At 39.9% G+C, this 19,438-nt stretch overlaps 1 protein-coding gene across 1 annotated transcript in view; it reads right to left on the bottom strand.

Annotated features, from left to right (window-relative positions):
• Nucleotides 1-16,016, bottom strand: part of galnt14 (UDP-N-acetyl-alpha-D-galactosamine:polypeptide N-acetylgalactosaminyltransferase 14 (GalNAc-T14)) — a 118,682-nt gene extending 102,666 nt beyond the window's left edge. Inside the window, exons 1-2 of the mRNA XM_017701048.2 lie at nt 15,597-16,016; nt 3,941-4,110 (exon numbers count right to left, since the gene is read on the bottom strand). Of these exons, the coding sequence (XP_017556537.2) occupies nt 3,941-4,110; nt 15,597-15,728 (302 nt within the window). The 5' untranslated portion in view covers nt 15,729-16,016. The remainder of the gene's footprint in view (nt 1-3,940; nt 4,111-15,596) is intronic.
• Nucleotides 16,017-19,438: the final 3,422 nt, after the last annotated feature.

Genomic DNA, 19,438 nt, shown 5'->3' with positions numbered 1-19,438 from the left:
TTTTTTTTCAAACAGCAGGTCAAATTAATGGTAAAATCTCAATAAATCCATTTAACATAAAACTTCTATCTTAGAAAAGGCTGAATAAAGGCTCTAGCAGAGAAAGGCGAAAGGTATAAACACAGAGCCGAATATCTTTCAGATTACAAATCAGAAGTGGGTGTGGCTTGAACCATAAATGTGTGTGAAGAGCTGGAAGTGGGTATATTTACTAATCACCAAGACCTGATGTTAATAACATGCATGCGGGCATAATTTAGAGAGCCAATCAGGGCCAATTTGGCTCACGGATGCTAATAAGAACAACTTAATGCCAAAATTTTTACACTTGAAAAAAGAAGTAATTGTGTCGGTACTATATAAGTATTACATTCTTTGATCCCCACATGTACAATTTCTGAAGTTGGGAATTGGGTTTTCTGCACTGGAGAGAAGTAGCAGCTAATACTGGATAATTAAATATAAGACCCGTCTCTGTGCTTTTGCTGTGGCAGAGTTTATTTGAAATGCAACGACGACTGAAAGCAAAAAGGTCTTTGGGTTAATCTGCATTATTTAACTGATTAATTTCAAGGAAGTGCAGATTTACTCCAATTCTTAATTACTTTCCTATTACCATTACTTTTGCTAGGAAGGGCAATATGACAGCATTTATTGTTATCATCACAAATTACATGTCAAATGTAACAATTTGTGGACATTAAAGACTTAAAGAAGTGTTTCAATCACACTTTCCAACAGTATGTTTGATTACAATCAGGCGTCAAATAAACATACACTGTATTGCCAAAAGTATTCAGTCACCCACCCAATTTTTCAGAGTTTGATCCTCATTAATTAATTGATTTTTTAAAAATATAAAACATTATATCGTAAAACCAGGTAAACTAACAATTATTGAGTTGAGTTCATTTTAAAGGTGAGTCCTTTAAAGGTTTTCTTTAGTAAGAAAACAAACCCAAGCTGTCAGTTCAGGACTGAAGGGGAAAAGAGCACCAAAACTGTAAACCCTTGTAAGACTAATATCCAATGAAAAACATGAATCTCCATTTTTTGCGATTTTTACTTTTCTGCATCATTTGAGCTCAGCAGGTGTCCTTTACATTGTGGGAAATTTTCATGATGACTGGACCAACAGAAATGCTCCAAAATCGCTTAGAATAAAATATCTTCACATTTACTTACATTGAAAGTAAGGAACGTTTTTTGCCCTATCCTGTAAAGTTACTATTTTGGACATACCTGGTTTTCTTTAGACAGTGACAATATTCAAGATTTATAATAAGAACAGGGATGTGAAACAAACCCACTACAGCAACTAATGAAGTTCTTCATCATTATTTCTTAGCAATGAAAATGATAAGAAATCACGATGTCATACCTGCAGAGCTAAAGGCTGCATAATTAACCTAAGAACTCTCTCCAGGTATTTTTCAAGCCTCCCGTTATCTTTGAACTAAACTGAACTCAAGACTAAAGTAAGAAATGACCAGCACTTACACAAAGAGTAATAACCAAATGAACACCCAGCATGAGGGCACTGAGTGAATGCTGTCAGACACTTATCAACTTGTCTGAAAAACAAAACAGTGCTGCTGTACGCCTTGTCTTCCCGGGGAATTCATAGTAAAAATAGATGTTTATGAGTGATTCTACAGAATTAGCTCAGTCAACATTCCCACAGTTTAAAAAAAACTATTACAAAACACTGAAGTATTAAGACCATAGGTATTTACAAGGATTATGTTGTAATCTATTTAAACCCAAGGCACTGATTGAGATAGTACTAAACTAACTAATCTAAAAAAAAAAATAATTAAATACCATTAAACATACCATTAAATTTCAACTTAAAATAATACTTTTTTGCATGTTTTGTCAATGTTGTTTGATTTCTTTTAAAGTGAAAATGAAAGAACTAAAATTCTGTCCCACATTTTCATGTCAGTACCTTCTTTTAGCCAAATCCCTGAATTTTACATTAGGAAGTGAGGCTCCATCCCTGTCCCTCGTGGCCATATCCTGAGCAGTTAGATCCCACTGTTTTGAAGTAAATGTGATCCAAAGTCTGAACAATGGTGTAACCTTAATAACTGTCACTACCAAAATACATACACCATATTTCTAAAAGTATTCACTCACCCATCCAAATCATTGAATTCAGGTGTTGCAGTCACTTCCATACAGAGGTCACCAACTTTCTGCAGAGTCAATCGCTACAGACCTCCAAACGTCACGTGGCCTCAAGAACAGCATAGAAAGCTTCATAGAATGGGTTTCCATGGCCGTGCAGCTGCATCCAAGCCTTACATCACCAAGCGCAACGCAAAGCATGGAATGCAGTGGTGTAAAGCGCTGCCACTGGACTCTAGAGCAGTGGAGACGTGTTCTCTGGAGTGACCAATCATGCTTTACCATCTGGAAATCTGATGGACAAGTCTGGGTTTGGCAGTTGCCAGGAGAATGGTACTTGCCTGACTGCATTGTGCCAAGTGTAAAGTTTGGTGGAGGGGGGATTATGGTGTGGGCTTGTTTTTGAGGAGTTGGGCTCGGCCCCTTAGTTCCAGTGAAAGGAATTGTTAATGCTTCAGCACCAAGAGATTTTGGACAATTTCAAGCTCCCAACTTTGTGGGAACAGTTTGGGGATGGGATGTCACTAAAGTTTATATGCGTGTAAAGGCAGTGTTTATGGGAATTTTACCACGCTGGAATTCACTGAGCTCCTGAGAGCAGCCCATTCTTTCACTAATGTTTGTAGAAGCAGTCTGCAGGCCTAGGTACTTGGTTTTATACACCTGTGGGAATGGAAGTGATTGGAACACCTGAATTCAATGATTTCAATGGGTGACTGAATACTTTTGGAAATATAGTGTATATAAGATTGTGTCTTTGCAGCAGAAGCACGCAATTAGTTGGCAGTACAGGATCTAGTCCTAGCTAAAAAAAAATCAATAGTGCAGCTTTGAGACTCTGAAAACTGACAAGGACACACGGCAGTTGGAGGGATTCTCTGGTGAGCTGTCCTTCTGGAAAGAGTGGAGATACAGCCTGGCTCTATCTGACCTCCAAGACTACTAGCCCGGAGAAGCCAGATCCCCACAGACTGCCACAGGCGGTCACTTCAAAGAAAGGTTCAGATCAGATCAAATCAACTAAATAAAGCCTCCTCTCTGGTGCCTAAGCTCAAGGACACGAAAACAACACGATCAAGTGATGTGAGTCCAATTAGAATAATAACACAAACACTGATGAATTACTTAATGAAGTTTAACAAAGACGCTAAACAACCAGCTGAGATTACAATGTAATACAATTATGTTATACAGCTATCTCCTAGTTACCACTGATCTGCGGATGTGTGGAACATTCTCTCAAGGGAAGAGTGAGGTGTAAATGCAAAGACTGTGGTTTTGGTTTGTGGAACCGTGGAATACGAGTCTGAAGACATAAAGCAGGGACATAATCTGTGAACAGCTGAAAATTTCTGCCAAATGAGCACTGAGCTCATTTCATGCTGACGGACTGAAGAAACGCACCATAACCTGCTGATGGTGTGCCATGCGAACATCATTGCATGCTCAGCGAACGCCTTCTGGTTATTTTAGCCACTTAAAAAAAAGAAAGAAAAGCTCTGTCTTCATTTAGCATTATTGTGCTCATCATGAAGATATCCGTTTTTCAAGGGCTTTTTCAAGCAGAGCAGGATTATCACCTCGTCTCTTAGCCTGGATGAGTCAAAGACGAGTTGAAGCACTGCTAAATAGAGAATCTTAACAGGATAATGTTCATGCTATGCGATAGAAGAATGCATAAGACACAGCTGCGATAGCTGTAGACTCCTGGCTGAAAGATAAACCCAGTCATTCAGTGAGAAACACATCCTCCTCCACAGGAAGGCAATACAGAGGAACACGCAGCTAGAAATCCCCATGCACTCACCTGTAATGTCGAGTGTCTCTGAGTGCTCTGTTGCTGGGGATCCGCTCACTCTCTCTCTGATTGAAGGCGTACAGGCTATAGGGATCTTGGCCCGGCTTCCATCTGTGAGCACTGAGGTAGTTCTTCTCTTCAAACTCTTCCAGGAGATCATCCCATTCGGTGTCTGAAATCTGGAAAAGCAATATACATCGACTGTAGGAATGCACCAATACAGCATGGTACCCAATAATTAATCATTGATTACTTTTTTATTTAACTATGACATGACATGACAGTTTTTAAAAGTATTTACATGATTTTATGGAAACATAATGTAATGTAAATATTTACCAACTGCTTTTTGGGAGCCATTTGTAATAGTAGGCCAACGAGTGTGTTTACATGCACTCAATAATCTGATTATAATCGGATTTCTGCTGTCATCTGATTACTCAAAGGGTCATGTAAACTCTTACTCCGATTTCTTTCAGATTTCTCAGTCTGTGCATGGTCGAAAATAGACCGGAAATAAGCAAAACACTTCTGGAGCAACAATGAAACTGACTACATGCTTGCCGAATTGAGGGATTTAAATAATCGTATATATTTAAATATATTCTAGATCATTTATGCTCACATTTTCAGTGGCACAAGGTTTTTTAAAAAGCCGCTCATTAAGTCTGAGTTTTACGTTCACGTCTTCTTCTGTGAGTTTATTGGTGTGTTGTAAGGCAGAAATCTGTTTATTGTCTGACTCATGTAAAACTGGAGTTTACAATTGTCTTATTTCTCAAGTGCATATAAACGCGTTGACCGGATTACTGATATAATATGATGTTCTGCAGTTATCAGATTACTAAGTGTATGTACACACACTCAATGTAATCCATTTGCATGAGCATTAATGACTACAAGAAAGCCTATAATCACATGATTGCAATTATTTAAGATCACCACAGTTATTTTCCCACGTGTTGGCTTTCTAAACTATTTGTTTACATCACAACAAACAATGTTAATTGGGTGCTTTTTTATCCATTAGGTAGATGTGAATAAATGTAAATAAATAAAACAGGAAAGACGTTTCAGGGGTTGTACAAAGACCACAAAAGTTTTGACTTCTAGCTGAATGTAACGAGCATGGAAACAGGACGCAAGTGCAAGTCATTTTTACTGATAAATTGTGAAGCTGAGCCAGCAAAGTTGGGATATTCATAGTAAACACACAACAGGAATCAAAGGAAAACCAAACAATTAGAAAACAAATATGTATGAGAGCCAGACATGAAAGCAACGATGATTGGAAACCAGGAGAATAGTCCAGGAACAACGAAAGAACAGAAACACAAGACGTGGAACATCAGCCAGTTTGTACAAACAAAGCCCAAAAAAGACAAGACTGAACATGCAAGAACATATAAAAAACATATCACAGCTGAAACCGATTATGAAGGGGAGGAGTTACATACAGATCTGGGTGGAGCAGGGAGGAGCAGGGAGGAGCAAGAGAACCAAAACAAAGGCATGTGATGATTAGACTGGAGAGAGACAAGAAGGTGGAAACCAACCAGGATGGACAAGGACAATAAATGAAAACGAATGCATGGCTAGAAGAAACAAATAGTGAAGGATGCAAAAACTAAGGCAAGGCACGAATGCTACAGTTATGCTGGAACATCTTTAGTGGGCGGTGTTGAGAAATGTTTGTTCATTTGAGCTAGAGTGGTGTCTTTTGTTAATTAAGATGTAGAAAGCAATAAGGCTAGTTAACCAATTTAGGCGGTGCTTTAATAACTGCATACACTGAACAACAAGTACAAGTAAATTGTTAATCATATTTATTTATGCGACAATGAATCATCAGCTAAATTGACAAGAATGTGTGTAGGCTAAAAATTTTAATTATCATGGACTTCCAATTCCAGAAAGTTCAACATCACGATAATTTCCAAATTTATAACATTATCACAATATTTGATTATTTCATTTTGCATTAACAGTGTAAGGAAACATAGGCTTGCGACAGCCTTCATCAATACTAACAGAAAAATTGGATGTTTTTGAAAGTAAAGATTTAGGGCCAACCAGTTTCCAGTTTTATCAGTGTTTAGCATGAGAAAGTTATCGTGCATCCAGAGCTTTAAATCAGAAATAAAATCGATTAGTGTACTGGAAGAGGAATCTGAGGGTGTGTGTGTGTACTGAGATTTAATATAATAATAATTGAATATCATCATAACAGTGAAAGTTAAGGCCATGGCTACAAATGATCTTGCCAAGGGGTGAGGTGTAGATTAAGAAAAGTAGGGGTCCAAGAACTGAGCCATGAGGGACATCACGCATAACAGGAGAGGTGGAGGATTAGTGTGGACCTAGTTCTGGATGATTCTGTTCTGTTCTGCCTTTCGAAATGCAGCCTTAAACAGCACTATAAATATTAATAAGTTGCGGATATTATGGGATAAAAGTGCACAAAATAGAATTTAAACAACAGAAAAACAAACTTCCAACAAGAATGCTGTGTGGCACCAATAACAGCACGTCGATGACACCTAGCGCTATATGGAATAATAATAACTCATTTATTAACGAATAATATATCAGCTGTCATTATATTATGCACCCATAATCAGGCATGCGTAATTTCAGCACCAGACACACTCTCCAATCTACATTCTCAAACTGCAGAGAAGAAGAACCGCTGTGGGCAACGTCCTCAATCAAAATGAATTCATATCTCAGAATACTGAAGCACTGCAGCCTCCCATGCAGGGGGCTGAACACACTATATTTCAGAATCCATGAAGGCATATCAATCATAGTTTAATAAACCTTCATATTCTGCACCGACAGCAGTCCCGTTTATTATTTTCTGGTGCTGCTTTTTTTCTGGTTTTGCTGAAGTCAGACCATTAGGAGGGCTGAAGGCTGTTTGGTTGTTGCTGGTGATTACCTGTGCTAGGAGTTTCACCCCAGAGGATGAATGGGGACTGATGATGCCGCTACACACACCTATGCAAGTAGCACTGAATGGCAGCTCCCTTGAAAGGATGTGTAATGTGTAAATCTCTACTGTATGATGTTGCAATGAGTCTTTTGCTTTTCAGCCTCATGTTGAGGGACTGATTTGAGTAAAAAAAGATAATTCGCTTGCTCAGTTACACATTTCACCCATCAGCCTATGAACCTGCGAATGTGGCACAATCAGCTGAACCGTAATTAAGGACGAACGCACTTGATGAAACGGTTAATGTCATTATGCTGTGATCCCAATAACTTCATGCAATAAACCTGTAATTTTGGATTGAACTATCCCTTTAATGAGACAGGGGGCACTGACGCTGTGCGGTGCAAATCCCACCACCTGCCCCCCTCACGCTCTCTTTTGCAGTGCTGTCGGCCTGGTGAGGATGTGTCATGGCCCGTTGCTTTACAAGAGCCACAACAGCATCTTTACAGCCAGTAATAGAGGTGGGTAATTGCAAATGTCTGTTTCTTAAGATAGACTGCTAAGCATGACAATGGCCAGGCTTTCAGTTCAGCCCGCCTTTGCATAAAATCAGCTGAAGGCCCGTGAGGAACGGCTGCAGCCGGAGGATCAAATATGATATTTCCATTACAATATGCCATCATGACTCAGCGGCATTGTTATTCAATGGAATAAAAAAAAGACTGTGATGGTATTAAGTTTTAAAATGTTGTGACAAAGCTTCATGTTTAAAGCTCAGGGTGCTAAACCATCCGTTTAGGACGTTCTGATATATCCACAAACAATAAAGGAAAATTGTGCACATTTCTTTATGTATCTGGAGACTAATGTGATCTGAATTTGGTCTTTATAAGACAGAAACAAGGCAAAAATTAGGCAGATATGTACCGTTCATGTTCATCTCACTCACAGAGCACACATCGGATATACCTGAACTCTCTGTCTCCAGCAAACTCTGTTACGTGGAGTGAATTTAATGAAAATGCTTGGTCAATCGATCCGTTGACTGAGTGAAACTTTGTATTTGCACGATGTGCAAAAAACTTACAGACTACCGTGCGCATGCATTTCCCAGAGGAGCCAAAACAGCCCCACTCCACGTTCCCCAGTGAAATCATTAGCTCAGTGTTGCTCCACAGCCACTGATCGGGCCGTCTGAGCTGCACCACGTTTGGGGCTTAGCGCTCTTCCACTGGCTGCTAATGAGGGTAGGAGGACAGACTGAGGAAGTGGTAATTGGATATTCCCTGTTCTGTCATCTGCGCTCCGACCATGTCCTTTTTATAGTTTTACGGCGTGTCACAGCTTCTGGTCTCTGGCAGAAGGAAGAAACTGCACACACGCCAACAGTAGCTGGTGAACCGCAGGGGTGGATGGAACAATATACTGTGTGTTAACCCATTTAAACTCTAAGAGCTCCGTGGAATAATTAGACATCCATTCCTCACTCTCACAACTGTTATGATTGAATTAGCATTGAGATTGCAGTATATTACACTATTGTAATAGGCTAAAAACTAGATCTGCATTGACTGAAATCAAAATGTTCCAAAATGTGACAGTATTAGAATCAGTGCGTACTGTGAGCAAATCTCAATTTCAAATGTTACTTTTGACTGTTCTGAGTGTTTTTACTGCCCACAATAATTATCACAATAATTGTCTAACCTTTAGTCATGGCTTATAACATTATCACAATTTATGTATTCAAATATATTTCAATAATATTTCATATATTAAAACATACTTTAAAAATTATATCTTTAAATATTTTGCTGGTGTCGAAACAAAACATCGTTTCTCCAAAATGGTAACTTTACAGGAGAAGGAAAAAACCTACTTCACTTTGAATGTAAGTCAATGAAACCAGACATTTTTACAAGCCATTTTGGGCTGTTTCTTTTTGTCCATTCAGTATAAAATTTACACACAATGTAACAGGCATTTTCAAACTGTGTTAAAAACTGGAAAATGACAAAAGCGTAAATATGAGGTTTTGTCCCGAAAGCAGTGATGTGTTTTTATACTTTAAAAACAATATCTTTAATGATATGTTTTGACGGTTATAAAGACATGTTTTTGATGTGCAGTATACATGTAAACAACACTGGTCATATAACAACGTGCATGGCATACTGTTGTTATTATACAGGACTATTTGCACTTAGGACTGGACTTGAGAACCGTAGAGCACTGCAATCAAAAAGAACATGGAAAAACTACTAACAGCTCTAATGTGCCATGGTAGAAATTGCATTTTCACAGGTTCCTCACACAGACGTTTGAGAAACAAGCTTGTTACAACATTCAGGTAACTTTTTAACTTTGTATGTTGCAGTTGTATAGGGAATCATTAAAGCCTGACTCAAACTGTAGCTCTGAGTATTCCCGGATTCACCTGTTAGTACAGTCGCTATCTGCCGAGCCACTTGTTAAACAAAACCAGACTCTTAAGGCTCTGTTTTCCTTAAGCTGTTTCTTTCATACACACACAGTTTATGAACATGTGTTCATAAGATGGGCATCTTTTTCCTTCTCTAAGCCAGGAGGGATGTGTCCACAATAGTGCATGTTTAACCTCTTCAATTCCTCGGGACCACTGGTGGTTCCAAACCGCACTTGGTCATGTTCTTCATAACGTTCATATTTCATGAGCTACATTCAGAAGCTGGGCGTCGTATGAGGCTGTAACTTTTCTTTCCAGTCAAATAGATGGTGATGTCATTTTAAACGCTTATAATAAAAGAAGCTGAACTTGTTTTTCTACTGAAAGTCGACCCGTTTTTCCCCCAAATCTGGGCTATAAACTTTAAACAGACGGCATCTCTTCTGTGATCTGCTCTGTAAACATTACTTTTATAAAATAACACAAACAGCGTCTGAGATTTTTGGCTTTCAACAGTGAATTGTAAGCATAAAGTGACGTGTAGTTCATAAAATACATTCTGTTAATTTGAGGGAAACATACAAAAAATTCAGACGGATAAACCAAAATATACCTTGGAGAATAAGATATTAGTGTATAATGAAAAAACCAAATACCAGCACATATCCATTTCATCCAGTTTCTTTGTCCTGCGCTGTATAGAAAAACTAATATTGATGTCTTGTGTCATACTGTAAGCCATACCGCAACCACCGTATTGAGGAATAAAGCTATAATGTAATATTTCGTTCATACCGTGTCTCCAAAGTAGTTATAAAATCAGGGAATTGAAGTTCTTTCTTCAGGGGGTTGAGCCAATTCCATCAGCAGGAAAGAGAGCTCGTATATCACTCCAGATTCAAAGCTCAGCAGCGCACATGATCGTTCAGAACCGGTGCCGAAGAACCTTTAGCCTCCCGTGAGGACGAGTAAATCAGATTCATGTCATCCAACATCAGTAACACGAATGCACGGCGCAATAACCCAGCTTGTTTATGTAATATATACTGCAGAGCACATGTGCCATGAATCAGCCTAACAACATACATCAGCTTTCCCCTAAGTAAATGATGATAATGTCTCATTCAGCAGATGGAGCTACAGCATATCTTCACTCCCTATAAGACTGAGATGTCAACACTGCTTGACGAATGGGTTGAACATACTGGCTAGCCTACATTATACCATTTACACCTCAACTCGATAGCATACATCAACAAAGCCCTGATCTATCAAGGCCACCCTATATGTCACATTCCATCTTGCCAATTACAGCTATTTCAGACGAGGCCCGCCGTGCCAGGGTTACGGTGTAAACAATGTTTGCAGACAGTGCTGTAAAACATGATGTTCGGCACACATTTCTGAAGAGATGCTTCCTTTATGTTCCTTCTGCAGCTTTGTGCTCTGCAATAAAAGTGTTTTAGCTTCAAGGCCACATTGATTGTTCAACACTGTCCACAGTCACTGATTTTACCCTGCAGCAATCTGAATACAGCGTTTAGGTTTCCTGGACATACGGAATGTCTGGACCTATTTTTTTCATAACCACATCTCCGTGTATAAACAGAATGAGTCACTGACGAGAAGATTTGATGCAGATGACAAAGCAGCAACAAATATACTACAATAATCCTGCGAGTCTCATGTGCACCCTTTCAAACAGAGCATCGTTTTGAATCCAGTACATCTTCATGACTATTTAGGAACTGCGACCTCAGCATGCGATTTCGCCTTGATATGATCTGCTTAAAACTGCAATATCATCACAGCCATGCTCTAATGGCAGAACTGCTTTCTTACACGCTCACTGCTCAATTTCAAATTGAGCCTAATCAAGAAAAGCCCTCTGGAATACAGAGAATTAGGGAATTATGGAGTTCCAGGGTGTAGAGAAGTGTCACTCGTTAACGACCGATTCCGTGTTTGTGAGTTCACTGACCGCACACTGGTGCAGGACTGAAGGAAAGAGAGGGTGAAAAGGCTCGGTGAGTAGGAGCAGCAGTGGCGTTCGGTGGGGGTTTGTCAACACAAAGTGTGCTTTGTAGGAAGGCGGGAATGTGTTTAAAACAATAGAACAGCACTTTTTATCCCTATACACTGCATCTGTAGCGTATCGTCACTGTCCAAGGAAAACCAAGCAACTTTCCAGAAGAAAGGAGGAAGAAGTTTCTCTTTTCCCAAACAAATTTGAACCATTTCTACTGGTCTGTTCATCGTGGAACATTGAAAGAATTTCAGTGGCAGCTGGAATTCTTAAATCATGTAAAAAAAAAAAGAAAAATGGTAAAAATGGAGATATGAAGTTTTCTTCTCACAGTGACCATATGGTGAATTACAATGGACAATATTATCCTTGTACTTAAAGCGCTCGAAGTAGTCTTTGAACACAAAAGATGTCTTGCTTATTTATTACTTTTCAAGCCAAAGTTATCATTTATTCATTATAAATCATAATAAAATCATAACCATGAGGAATAAAGACTAGGTTTACTAACCAAAACTCAAAATGATTCGAGAAATGAACTGAACAAGGCAAGTAAAAGCAAGTAAAAGTTAGCAGACAATCAGTGTCTCTTTCCTTTGCATCAGTCAGTATTTAGTACTTAATCCAGATTAGATGTTCAGATTATTCAGATTAGATCAAATTTCTCTATTTTTGTTTGACAGCTCAAAGTTTTTTAGGCGCTGAGTGCGTGAGTTCGCCAAACCGGTGCTCATCGAGGCTTGCTGTGTTTACATGTGTAGCACACGGTCAGATGAACACTGACGCTCTTGCACCTACAGCACTCGAAAATTTCTGGACACTCTCTGAAGACAATTTTTGTCTGTTTTAAAAGAGACTACAACTTCACCCTCGACTTTTGGCCTGCAGAGAGGACAACTGGGGTGAAGTTGACTTCACTGCTGAAACTACATGCCTCCAGAGCCAAGAAACGTGCAGAAAAGATCTCCACAGACCGATCACACCCCGGACACCACCTGTTCCAGCTCCTTCCCTCAAGCCGGCGCTTCAGCCAGATTCAGCCAGGCTACAAAGGAACTTCTTCCCACAAGCCATCACTCTCTTCAACAATTAAAATATTACACAAACCAATATTCCAGCTTCAAACTGCACTTCCTAAATACTGCTGTATAGTATCAACTCAGCTCCACCCTCTGGAACTGCTGTTCAAACCAGTGTTTGTTCTAGTGTCTTACTTACCTGCCATATGACCCCACTGATCTGACTGTTACCCCACTTACCTGCCATATTACCCCACTGATCTGACTGTTACCCCACTTACCTGCCCTATTACCCCACTGATCTGTTACACCACTTACCTGCCTTATTATTCCACTTACCTGCTTTATTACCCCACTGATCTGACTGTTACCCCACTTACCTACATTATTACACCGCTGATCTGACTGTTACCACACTTACCTGCCTTATTACCCCACCGATCTGACTGTTACCCCACTTATCTGCCTTATTACCCCACTTATCCGTTACTCCACTAACCTGCCATATTACCCCACTTATCTCACTGTTACCCCACTTACCTGCCTTATTACCCCACTTATCTGACTCATTGATCCCTTTCTCTGCCACTATACACCCTTTAACTGCTGCATTCACATTGTAAAGTTTACAGGTATGACTGTGTGTGTGTGTGTGTGTGTGTGTGTGTGTGTGTGTGTGTGTGTGTTTGTGTGTGTTTGTGTGTGTGTGTCTGAGTGAGTGTGTGTCTGTCTGAGTGAGTGTGTGTGTGTTAGTGTGTGTGTGTGTCTGAGTGAGGGTAGGAATGCATGTTTTACTTTTATTTAGTTATACTTTATATTTATTTAATTCTCTACATGTAAATGCCTGTCTGGTACTGAGCTCTGTGAGCTCCAGTAACCAAACCAAATTCCTTGTATGCGTAAGCACACCTGGCCAATAAAGCTCGATTCTGATTCTAATTCTGATTTGAAATGGTCAGTGTGCTTACGATCCTTCTCACATGCATTTTGCTAATAAGAGATGATACTTTATTGACAGATTAGTTTTCTAAAGCAGTCTCATTTAGGATATGAATAAAAGTTTGAGACAGGTTTGTTGGATGGTGGCTTTACTAGAATAGCATCAGAGATCTCTAGTTTGGTGTATTTTGGCGTTTTTACATGTATGTGCATTGGGACTGGACCCAAAGTATGTGATACATTATAATATAGCACAATTTCCATAACACACCATAATCATCCAAAAATATAACAGAGGTGTACCAAGACGACATTTCAGCAGGGAACAGAAAAAACTGAATTCATAAAATAGGCGCCAGCTGGCATGGGCTGAACTTGGCTTTGAAGTCAAAATATTTTCAGTTTCATTACTTAAGCACAAGGAAATTATTCTCCACAATAATCGACTGCATGCCCTAGATGTCAGAGATTAGGTAAAACAACACTGGAGTGTTTATTTAATGCCTTAGAAAAAAGTCTAACACAACGATGAACCTCCTTGCTGCCTCAATTTAGATATTACCTCAGCTCAACAATCTAAAATACAGGACTCGGCAGCAATATTTCCATGTTAAAAACCATGGTCCATTGTAAATATGAGACATCTTCATTTACACTGTAAAAACTGTACTAAACTAAATGTAGTCTAAATATCCTGAGATGACTGCATTGAATGTATTACTAGACGTTTTTTGGTAGCACTTTACTGTAGGGTGCTGTTCATAAGGCAACATGACACCTACATAAGCTTGTAATGACAGCTGACATAACCCCACATAACTGTTTTTAAATGCTTGTTCCAGTAAGTGTCATTCGTTATAAAGGTAACATTCGCAAATTATGATCAAAGTCAGCAAAATAGCCTTTATGACAGATGACGCCTGTTGTAATAAGCCTTTATAAACAGTTATGTAGGGTTATGTAGGTGTAATAACAATCCTATGTAGGTGTCATGTAGTCTTATGAACAGCACCGTACAGCCAAGTGTTAATGTGAACATGATCCCACTGTGTTGGCAGATAATTTTACTTCTTATTATACAGACACATTTCTTAACGTCTTATTCTCCAGGGTATATTTTTGTTTGTCCATCTGAATTTTTGTGACCAAATCATAAGGCAAATTATTCAGTAACTGCATGAAATAAATGTATTTTTAAATTTTATTTATTTATTTTTGGTAAAAGCCCCTCAAATGAACAGAACATGTGTTTTATGATCTACACATGTCACCACAATGCTTACAATTCACTGCTGAAAGCCAAAAATTTCAGACGCTGTTTGTGTTATTTTATAAAAGTGATGTTTACAGAGCAGATCACTGAAGAGTCTGTTTACAGTTTATAGCCCAGATTTGGGGAAAAACGGGTCGACTTTCAGTAGAGAAACAAACTGAGTTCAGCTTCTTTTATTATAAGGCTTTAAAATGACATCACCGTCTATTTGACTGGAGAGAAGAGTTACAGCCTCATACGACGCCCAGCTTCTGAATGTAGCTCATGAAATATGAACGTTATGAAGAACATGACCAAGTGCGTTGTGGAACCACCGGTGGTCCCGAGGAGTTTAAGAGGTTTAAATAATTAAAACAATCTGCCAATATAGTGACATCACTGTACTAAATAAATGTAGAAATAAGTTAAATAGTCTTATAACAAGCTTATAACAATGTATTAGACCTATAGACTAGTTTTAGGATAGTTTCACTCGAGAAGACACCAGGTTTTGCAGGTGTAGGCAGCCAAACGGCTTTTGTGCTCTGAGACTGTTAAACCAGGACTTTAAAGCGTTGAGACCTGCACGACTAAGCGGGTAATAGACCTAATTCCCAGCTGGCTTTACTGGAGCTCCAACTTAATAAGTGGGGCTTGTTGGCTTCGACATTTGGACTCATGTTTGGAGGCAAACAAACCAAAAGTCCGTGTTACATGACGTGTTTCTCAGCCGTGGAAACTCGTGGATCCGTCTTGGCTGAACTTCTCTGGGTGGACCTGTGAGGCGTTTCCACTTCAGCAGCGTCAAAAGTGGCTTTTTGGATCGGTTTATGTTCCCAGAGCTGCGCTTTCCACCGGCAACGGTGTCAAACTGCCGGTGTGTTTCAGACAAAACGCACCTGCTGAGCAAACCGGAGGGTTTCTGAGGTAAAAAGGAGGTTTTCTGTGAGGGAGACGTGAACGTGTATCGCGTAAACACTCGGAGTCCTAAAGGCTGGTGTCCTCACACCTGTACAGAGCAACGACATCCTCACAGCTCACACACACACACACACACACACCTCACCTCCTTCTCCTTTGGCGGCTCTCGTCTTTGGTCAGGTATTCTCCGGCTGTTCAGGAGGATGAAATACAGCAGAGCCGCCAGCCAGAAGAGCGCAGCCAGAGCCAAAGTCAGCCTCCGAGAGAGCCTCTTCATCTCTCTCTCTCTCTCTTTGCTGTTGTTGTTGTTTGTTTTCAGGTCTTCAGGCGGCTGTTTAAGCTAAGCTACATCTTCCCTCAACAGTGCCAGAGTCTTCCTGAGAGGCTTCCGCTCCTCATGCGCCTCCGAAAGCTCCCTGAGCTGTGCGGAGACTCGCTGTGGGCGACGGTGAATCGTCGTCCAGCTTGATTAAAATCATCCCGTCCCCCCGCTGAGGTAACGACCAAATGTGAATGAGTTTAGCACCACCTACCGCGGAATGATCTGGACACGTCTGCCTTCCTCTCTCCTCCCCGCACCAACTTCTCTCAGCCCCGCTCAGGCTCGCATCTCTGCTCACAAGACCGTCAAACCAGCTGCGTCCACCCAGGGAAGGGGCGACTGAAATAAAGGTTAAATATCCCTCAAAGGTTCTATGGTGGTTTTAGCGTCTGATTGTGAACCTTAAATCAGTTTCTCCAGGTGAAAAGTTGGTATTTGTACCTTTTCATAACTGAATGTTTTAAAACAGAACAGTAGAATAAAAGCCTGGAGGCGGGGCGGGGTGTGTGGATTCAGTACAGCTTAGAACACATCATTTCAGTGGATTATGGTTCAGTTATGTTCCCTGACTAAAGGTGCTGAGATGGAGCCTTGAGGGGTTCCACACCAGTGACAGTCTAGTACCTTTATTTCTGAGATTGTAAGATGTGACACTGGAGTAGTGACCCAAAAACTATATGGACACAATATTAACCATTGACAAAGTTTAAGCTCTTTATGTTACTAAATGTGGAACAAAATTAACTCCTTCAACTCCTCGGGACCACCGGTGGTTCCAAAAAGCACTTGGTCATGTTGTTCATAACGTTCATATTTCATGAGCTACATTCCGAAGCTGGGCGTCGTATGAGGCTGTATCTCTTCTCTCCAGTCAAATAGATGGTGATGTCATTTTAAACCCTTCTAATAAAAGAAGCTGAACTCAGTTTGTTTTTCTACTGAAACTCGACCAGTTTTCACTTTTTCCCCAAATCTGGGCTATAAATTATAAACAGATGGCGTCTCTTCAGTGATCTGCTCTGTAAACATTACTTTTATAAAATAACACAAACAGCATCTGAGATTTTTGGCTTTCAGCAGTAAATCATATAGTGATATGTGTAGATCATAAAACACATTCTGTTAACTTGAGGGCACCTTTTACGAAAATAAGTAAATAAAATAAAAATGGACATTTATTTCATGCAGTTACTACGGAGCCCCGCTTTTGACATCTTGTATACATAAAAATAATGCATGGGAACAAGATCTTAATGCATGGCCATGGCTTAATAAGGCTTGGGAATGAAATGATTAAGTCGTGGCTATGTAAGGTGACTTAGTAAGGTGTGCGAATGAAATCATGGCTTACTAATTCGTGGCCACGCATTAGGATCTCATTCCCACGCCTTCCTAAGTCGTGGCCACACATTATTTTTATTTATACAGGATGTCACCAGCAGGGTTGCAGACCATAGAGACCTGATGACATCCTGTATAAATAAATAATGCGTGGCCACGACTTATTAACAAGTGAGAACAAGATCCTAATGTGTTTGCTACGACTTAGCAAGGCATGGGAATGAGATCACAGCGTACTAAGTCGTGGCCACACATTAGGATCTTGTTCTCGCTCTTTACTAAGGTGTGGCCGCATATTATTTTTATTTATACAGGATGTCACTAACGGGGCTCCGTAAGTTACTGAATAATTTGAAGTTTTATTTAGTTCTGCATAATTAAACAGTTGAGATGTGAACAGAGCAGTTCAGAGTGGTTTGGTGTGAAACGCTTCGTTCTGGAGAAACATTCCGAGTTAGAGTCGTTCACAGTGGTGGTGATAGGAACCAGACGTCTGAAGAGTTCAATGTCTCTGAAAGCTCCCTCACAGAAATGGTTATGAATACACTGCCTAACTTCTTAAGCATCATTTCACAAGTTGTGTGACAAATCTTTGACTTAAAATATATTTGAATCCATTCATTGAGCCACTGACAGGACAGGAACATCGGGCACCAGCTGGACACTACATTACATCTCTCCACTCATGTTATTATGCACTGCCACTCTGATTATACATTTAGTCATATTCCACGGTGCACTGTCACTTTATTTATGCATCCATAAGTGACAATGTTATGTCTACATTCCATAGTCAGTAGTTCATTCGCTGGAGGGATGGGCGCCACTGCATTGCCACCTGTATAGTATTTATGCAATTACTTGGTATTTTTGTACTGCACATTACCCTTATGTATTGTTTTAGCATATTTTATCTATCTATCTATCTATCTATCTATCTATCTATCTATCTATCTATCTATCTATCTATCTATCTATCTATCATGGTGGAGGAGTACATGCAGAGGGTTGTAAGGCAAAATAGTCCCCAAAGAAATCATTTTTTATCAGATTTGTGGCTGTTTTTTATGATTACCATCACATATAAAAACTCAGCAGATATGTCTCGGTTCACTGGTCATTTTGGATAGTACATACATTGTGTTGTAGACATTGTGTCCTCTGTTTCCTGAAAGACTGATTTATTCAGAAAGTTTGAAAAAGTGGTGGGATTCCCCTTTATGTTTTGTTTCAGAGAAAAATGTCAATCACATAGTAGAATTTCCCAGAGAAAGCCTTAAGAAAATGACTACAGAAGTGGACACATCGAAGTCTCAGGCTGTCATGGTGTCCGCAAGTTTGTGTTCAGTGATGGGATCATGAACTCAGAAAGACATTTTGAATGCAACCTGCAGAACTTAGCAAAGAAATTCCTGAAACGAAAGAAAGGGAAGTGGATCAGGAGGATAATGATCTGAAATACACCAGCTGCCTTTTGAAAGGTCATGGGTGGTCTGTTTAAGATAAATGGGTGGTCCGTTTAAGATAAATGCTGCTTTATTTTGACATTTTGTTTTCTAACACTGTTAAATACACCAGCAAAGACCAACCTATCAATTCTGTCTAAGTTGGTCGTATACTAGTATAGTGCTGGTCTGGTGCTGGTTTGGCTGGGCTCCCAACATGGTCATGCTGGGTGTCCAGCATACCAGCATTCAACACAGCATGTGGTGGTTTTGCTGCTGGTCAGTATACCAATATATTGGCATTGGTGTAGAACGTGAATGAATAGAGGTCATTATTTTTGCCGCCAGATGTGCTCTTTTATTTACAACCAGCAGGAAAGACACATGGAAAAACAGCTATAACAGGATAGCCATACTAACCCGTTAACCACAATTAACCCCACTGCCCAACACAATAAACACCATCAACACAAACACATTTCAAACCAACAACATAAACAACAACACAACAACAGCAGCTGTCTTTAATAGGAGGTTGGTGATGGCACAGCTTTGCAGGCCACGCCCCATGAGCTCCTCTTGAAGCACAGAGTATGTGGCAGATGCCACAATATGCATCTGAAGAGAGATTGTCTACATAAACATGAACAATCCAGGCTTATTACATACAAAGGTTTATTATTCAGTAGCTGCAGGTACTTCAATGCAATCTAATGGAGCCATTTTCCGGTTATAGGAGGAGTCTGTAATAAACCTTTGGGCCCATGGATTCTTAGGGGTTAAAACAGTTTTAAAACCATGTCAGGATGTGGTTTGGAATGCATTTCTGCCAGATGTTAAACAAGTGTAAATGCGCCCATCTCTCCAAGCCACAATCAA

This window comes from Pygocentrus nattereri, chromosome 4, assembly GCF_015220715.1.
Source record: "Pygocentrus nattereri isolate fPygNat1 chromosome 4, fPygNat1.pri, whole genome shotgun sequence".
NCBI lineage: Eukaryota > Metazoa > Chordata > Actinopteri > Characiformes > Serrasalmidae > Pygocentrus > Pygocentrus nattereri.
The sequence above is the reverse complement of the archived record's forward strand: the minus strand, read 5'-3'. Positions and strand labels throughout refer to the sequence as shown.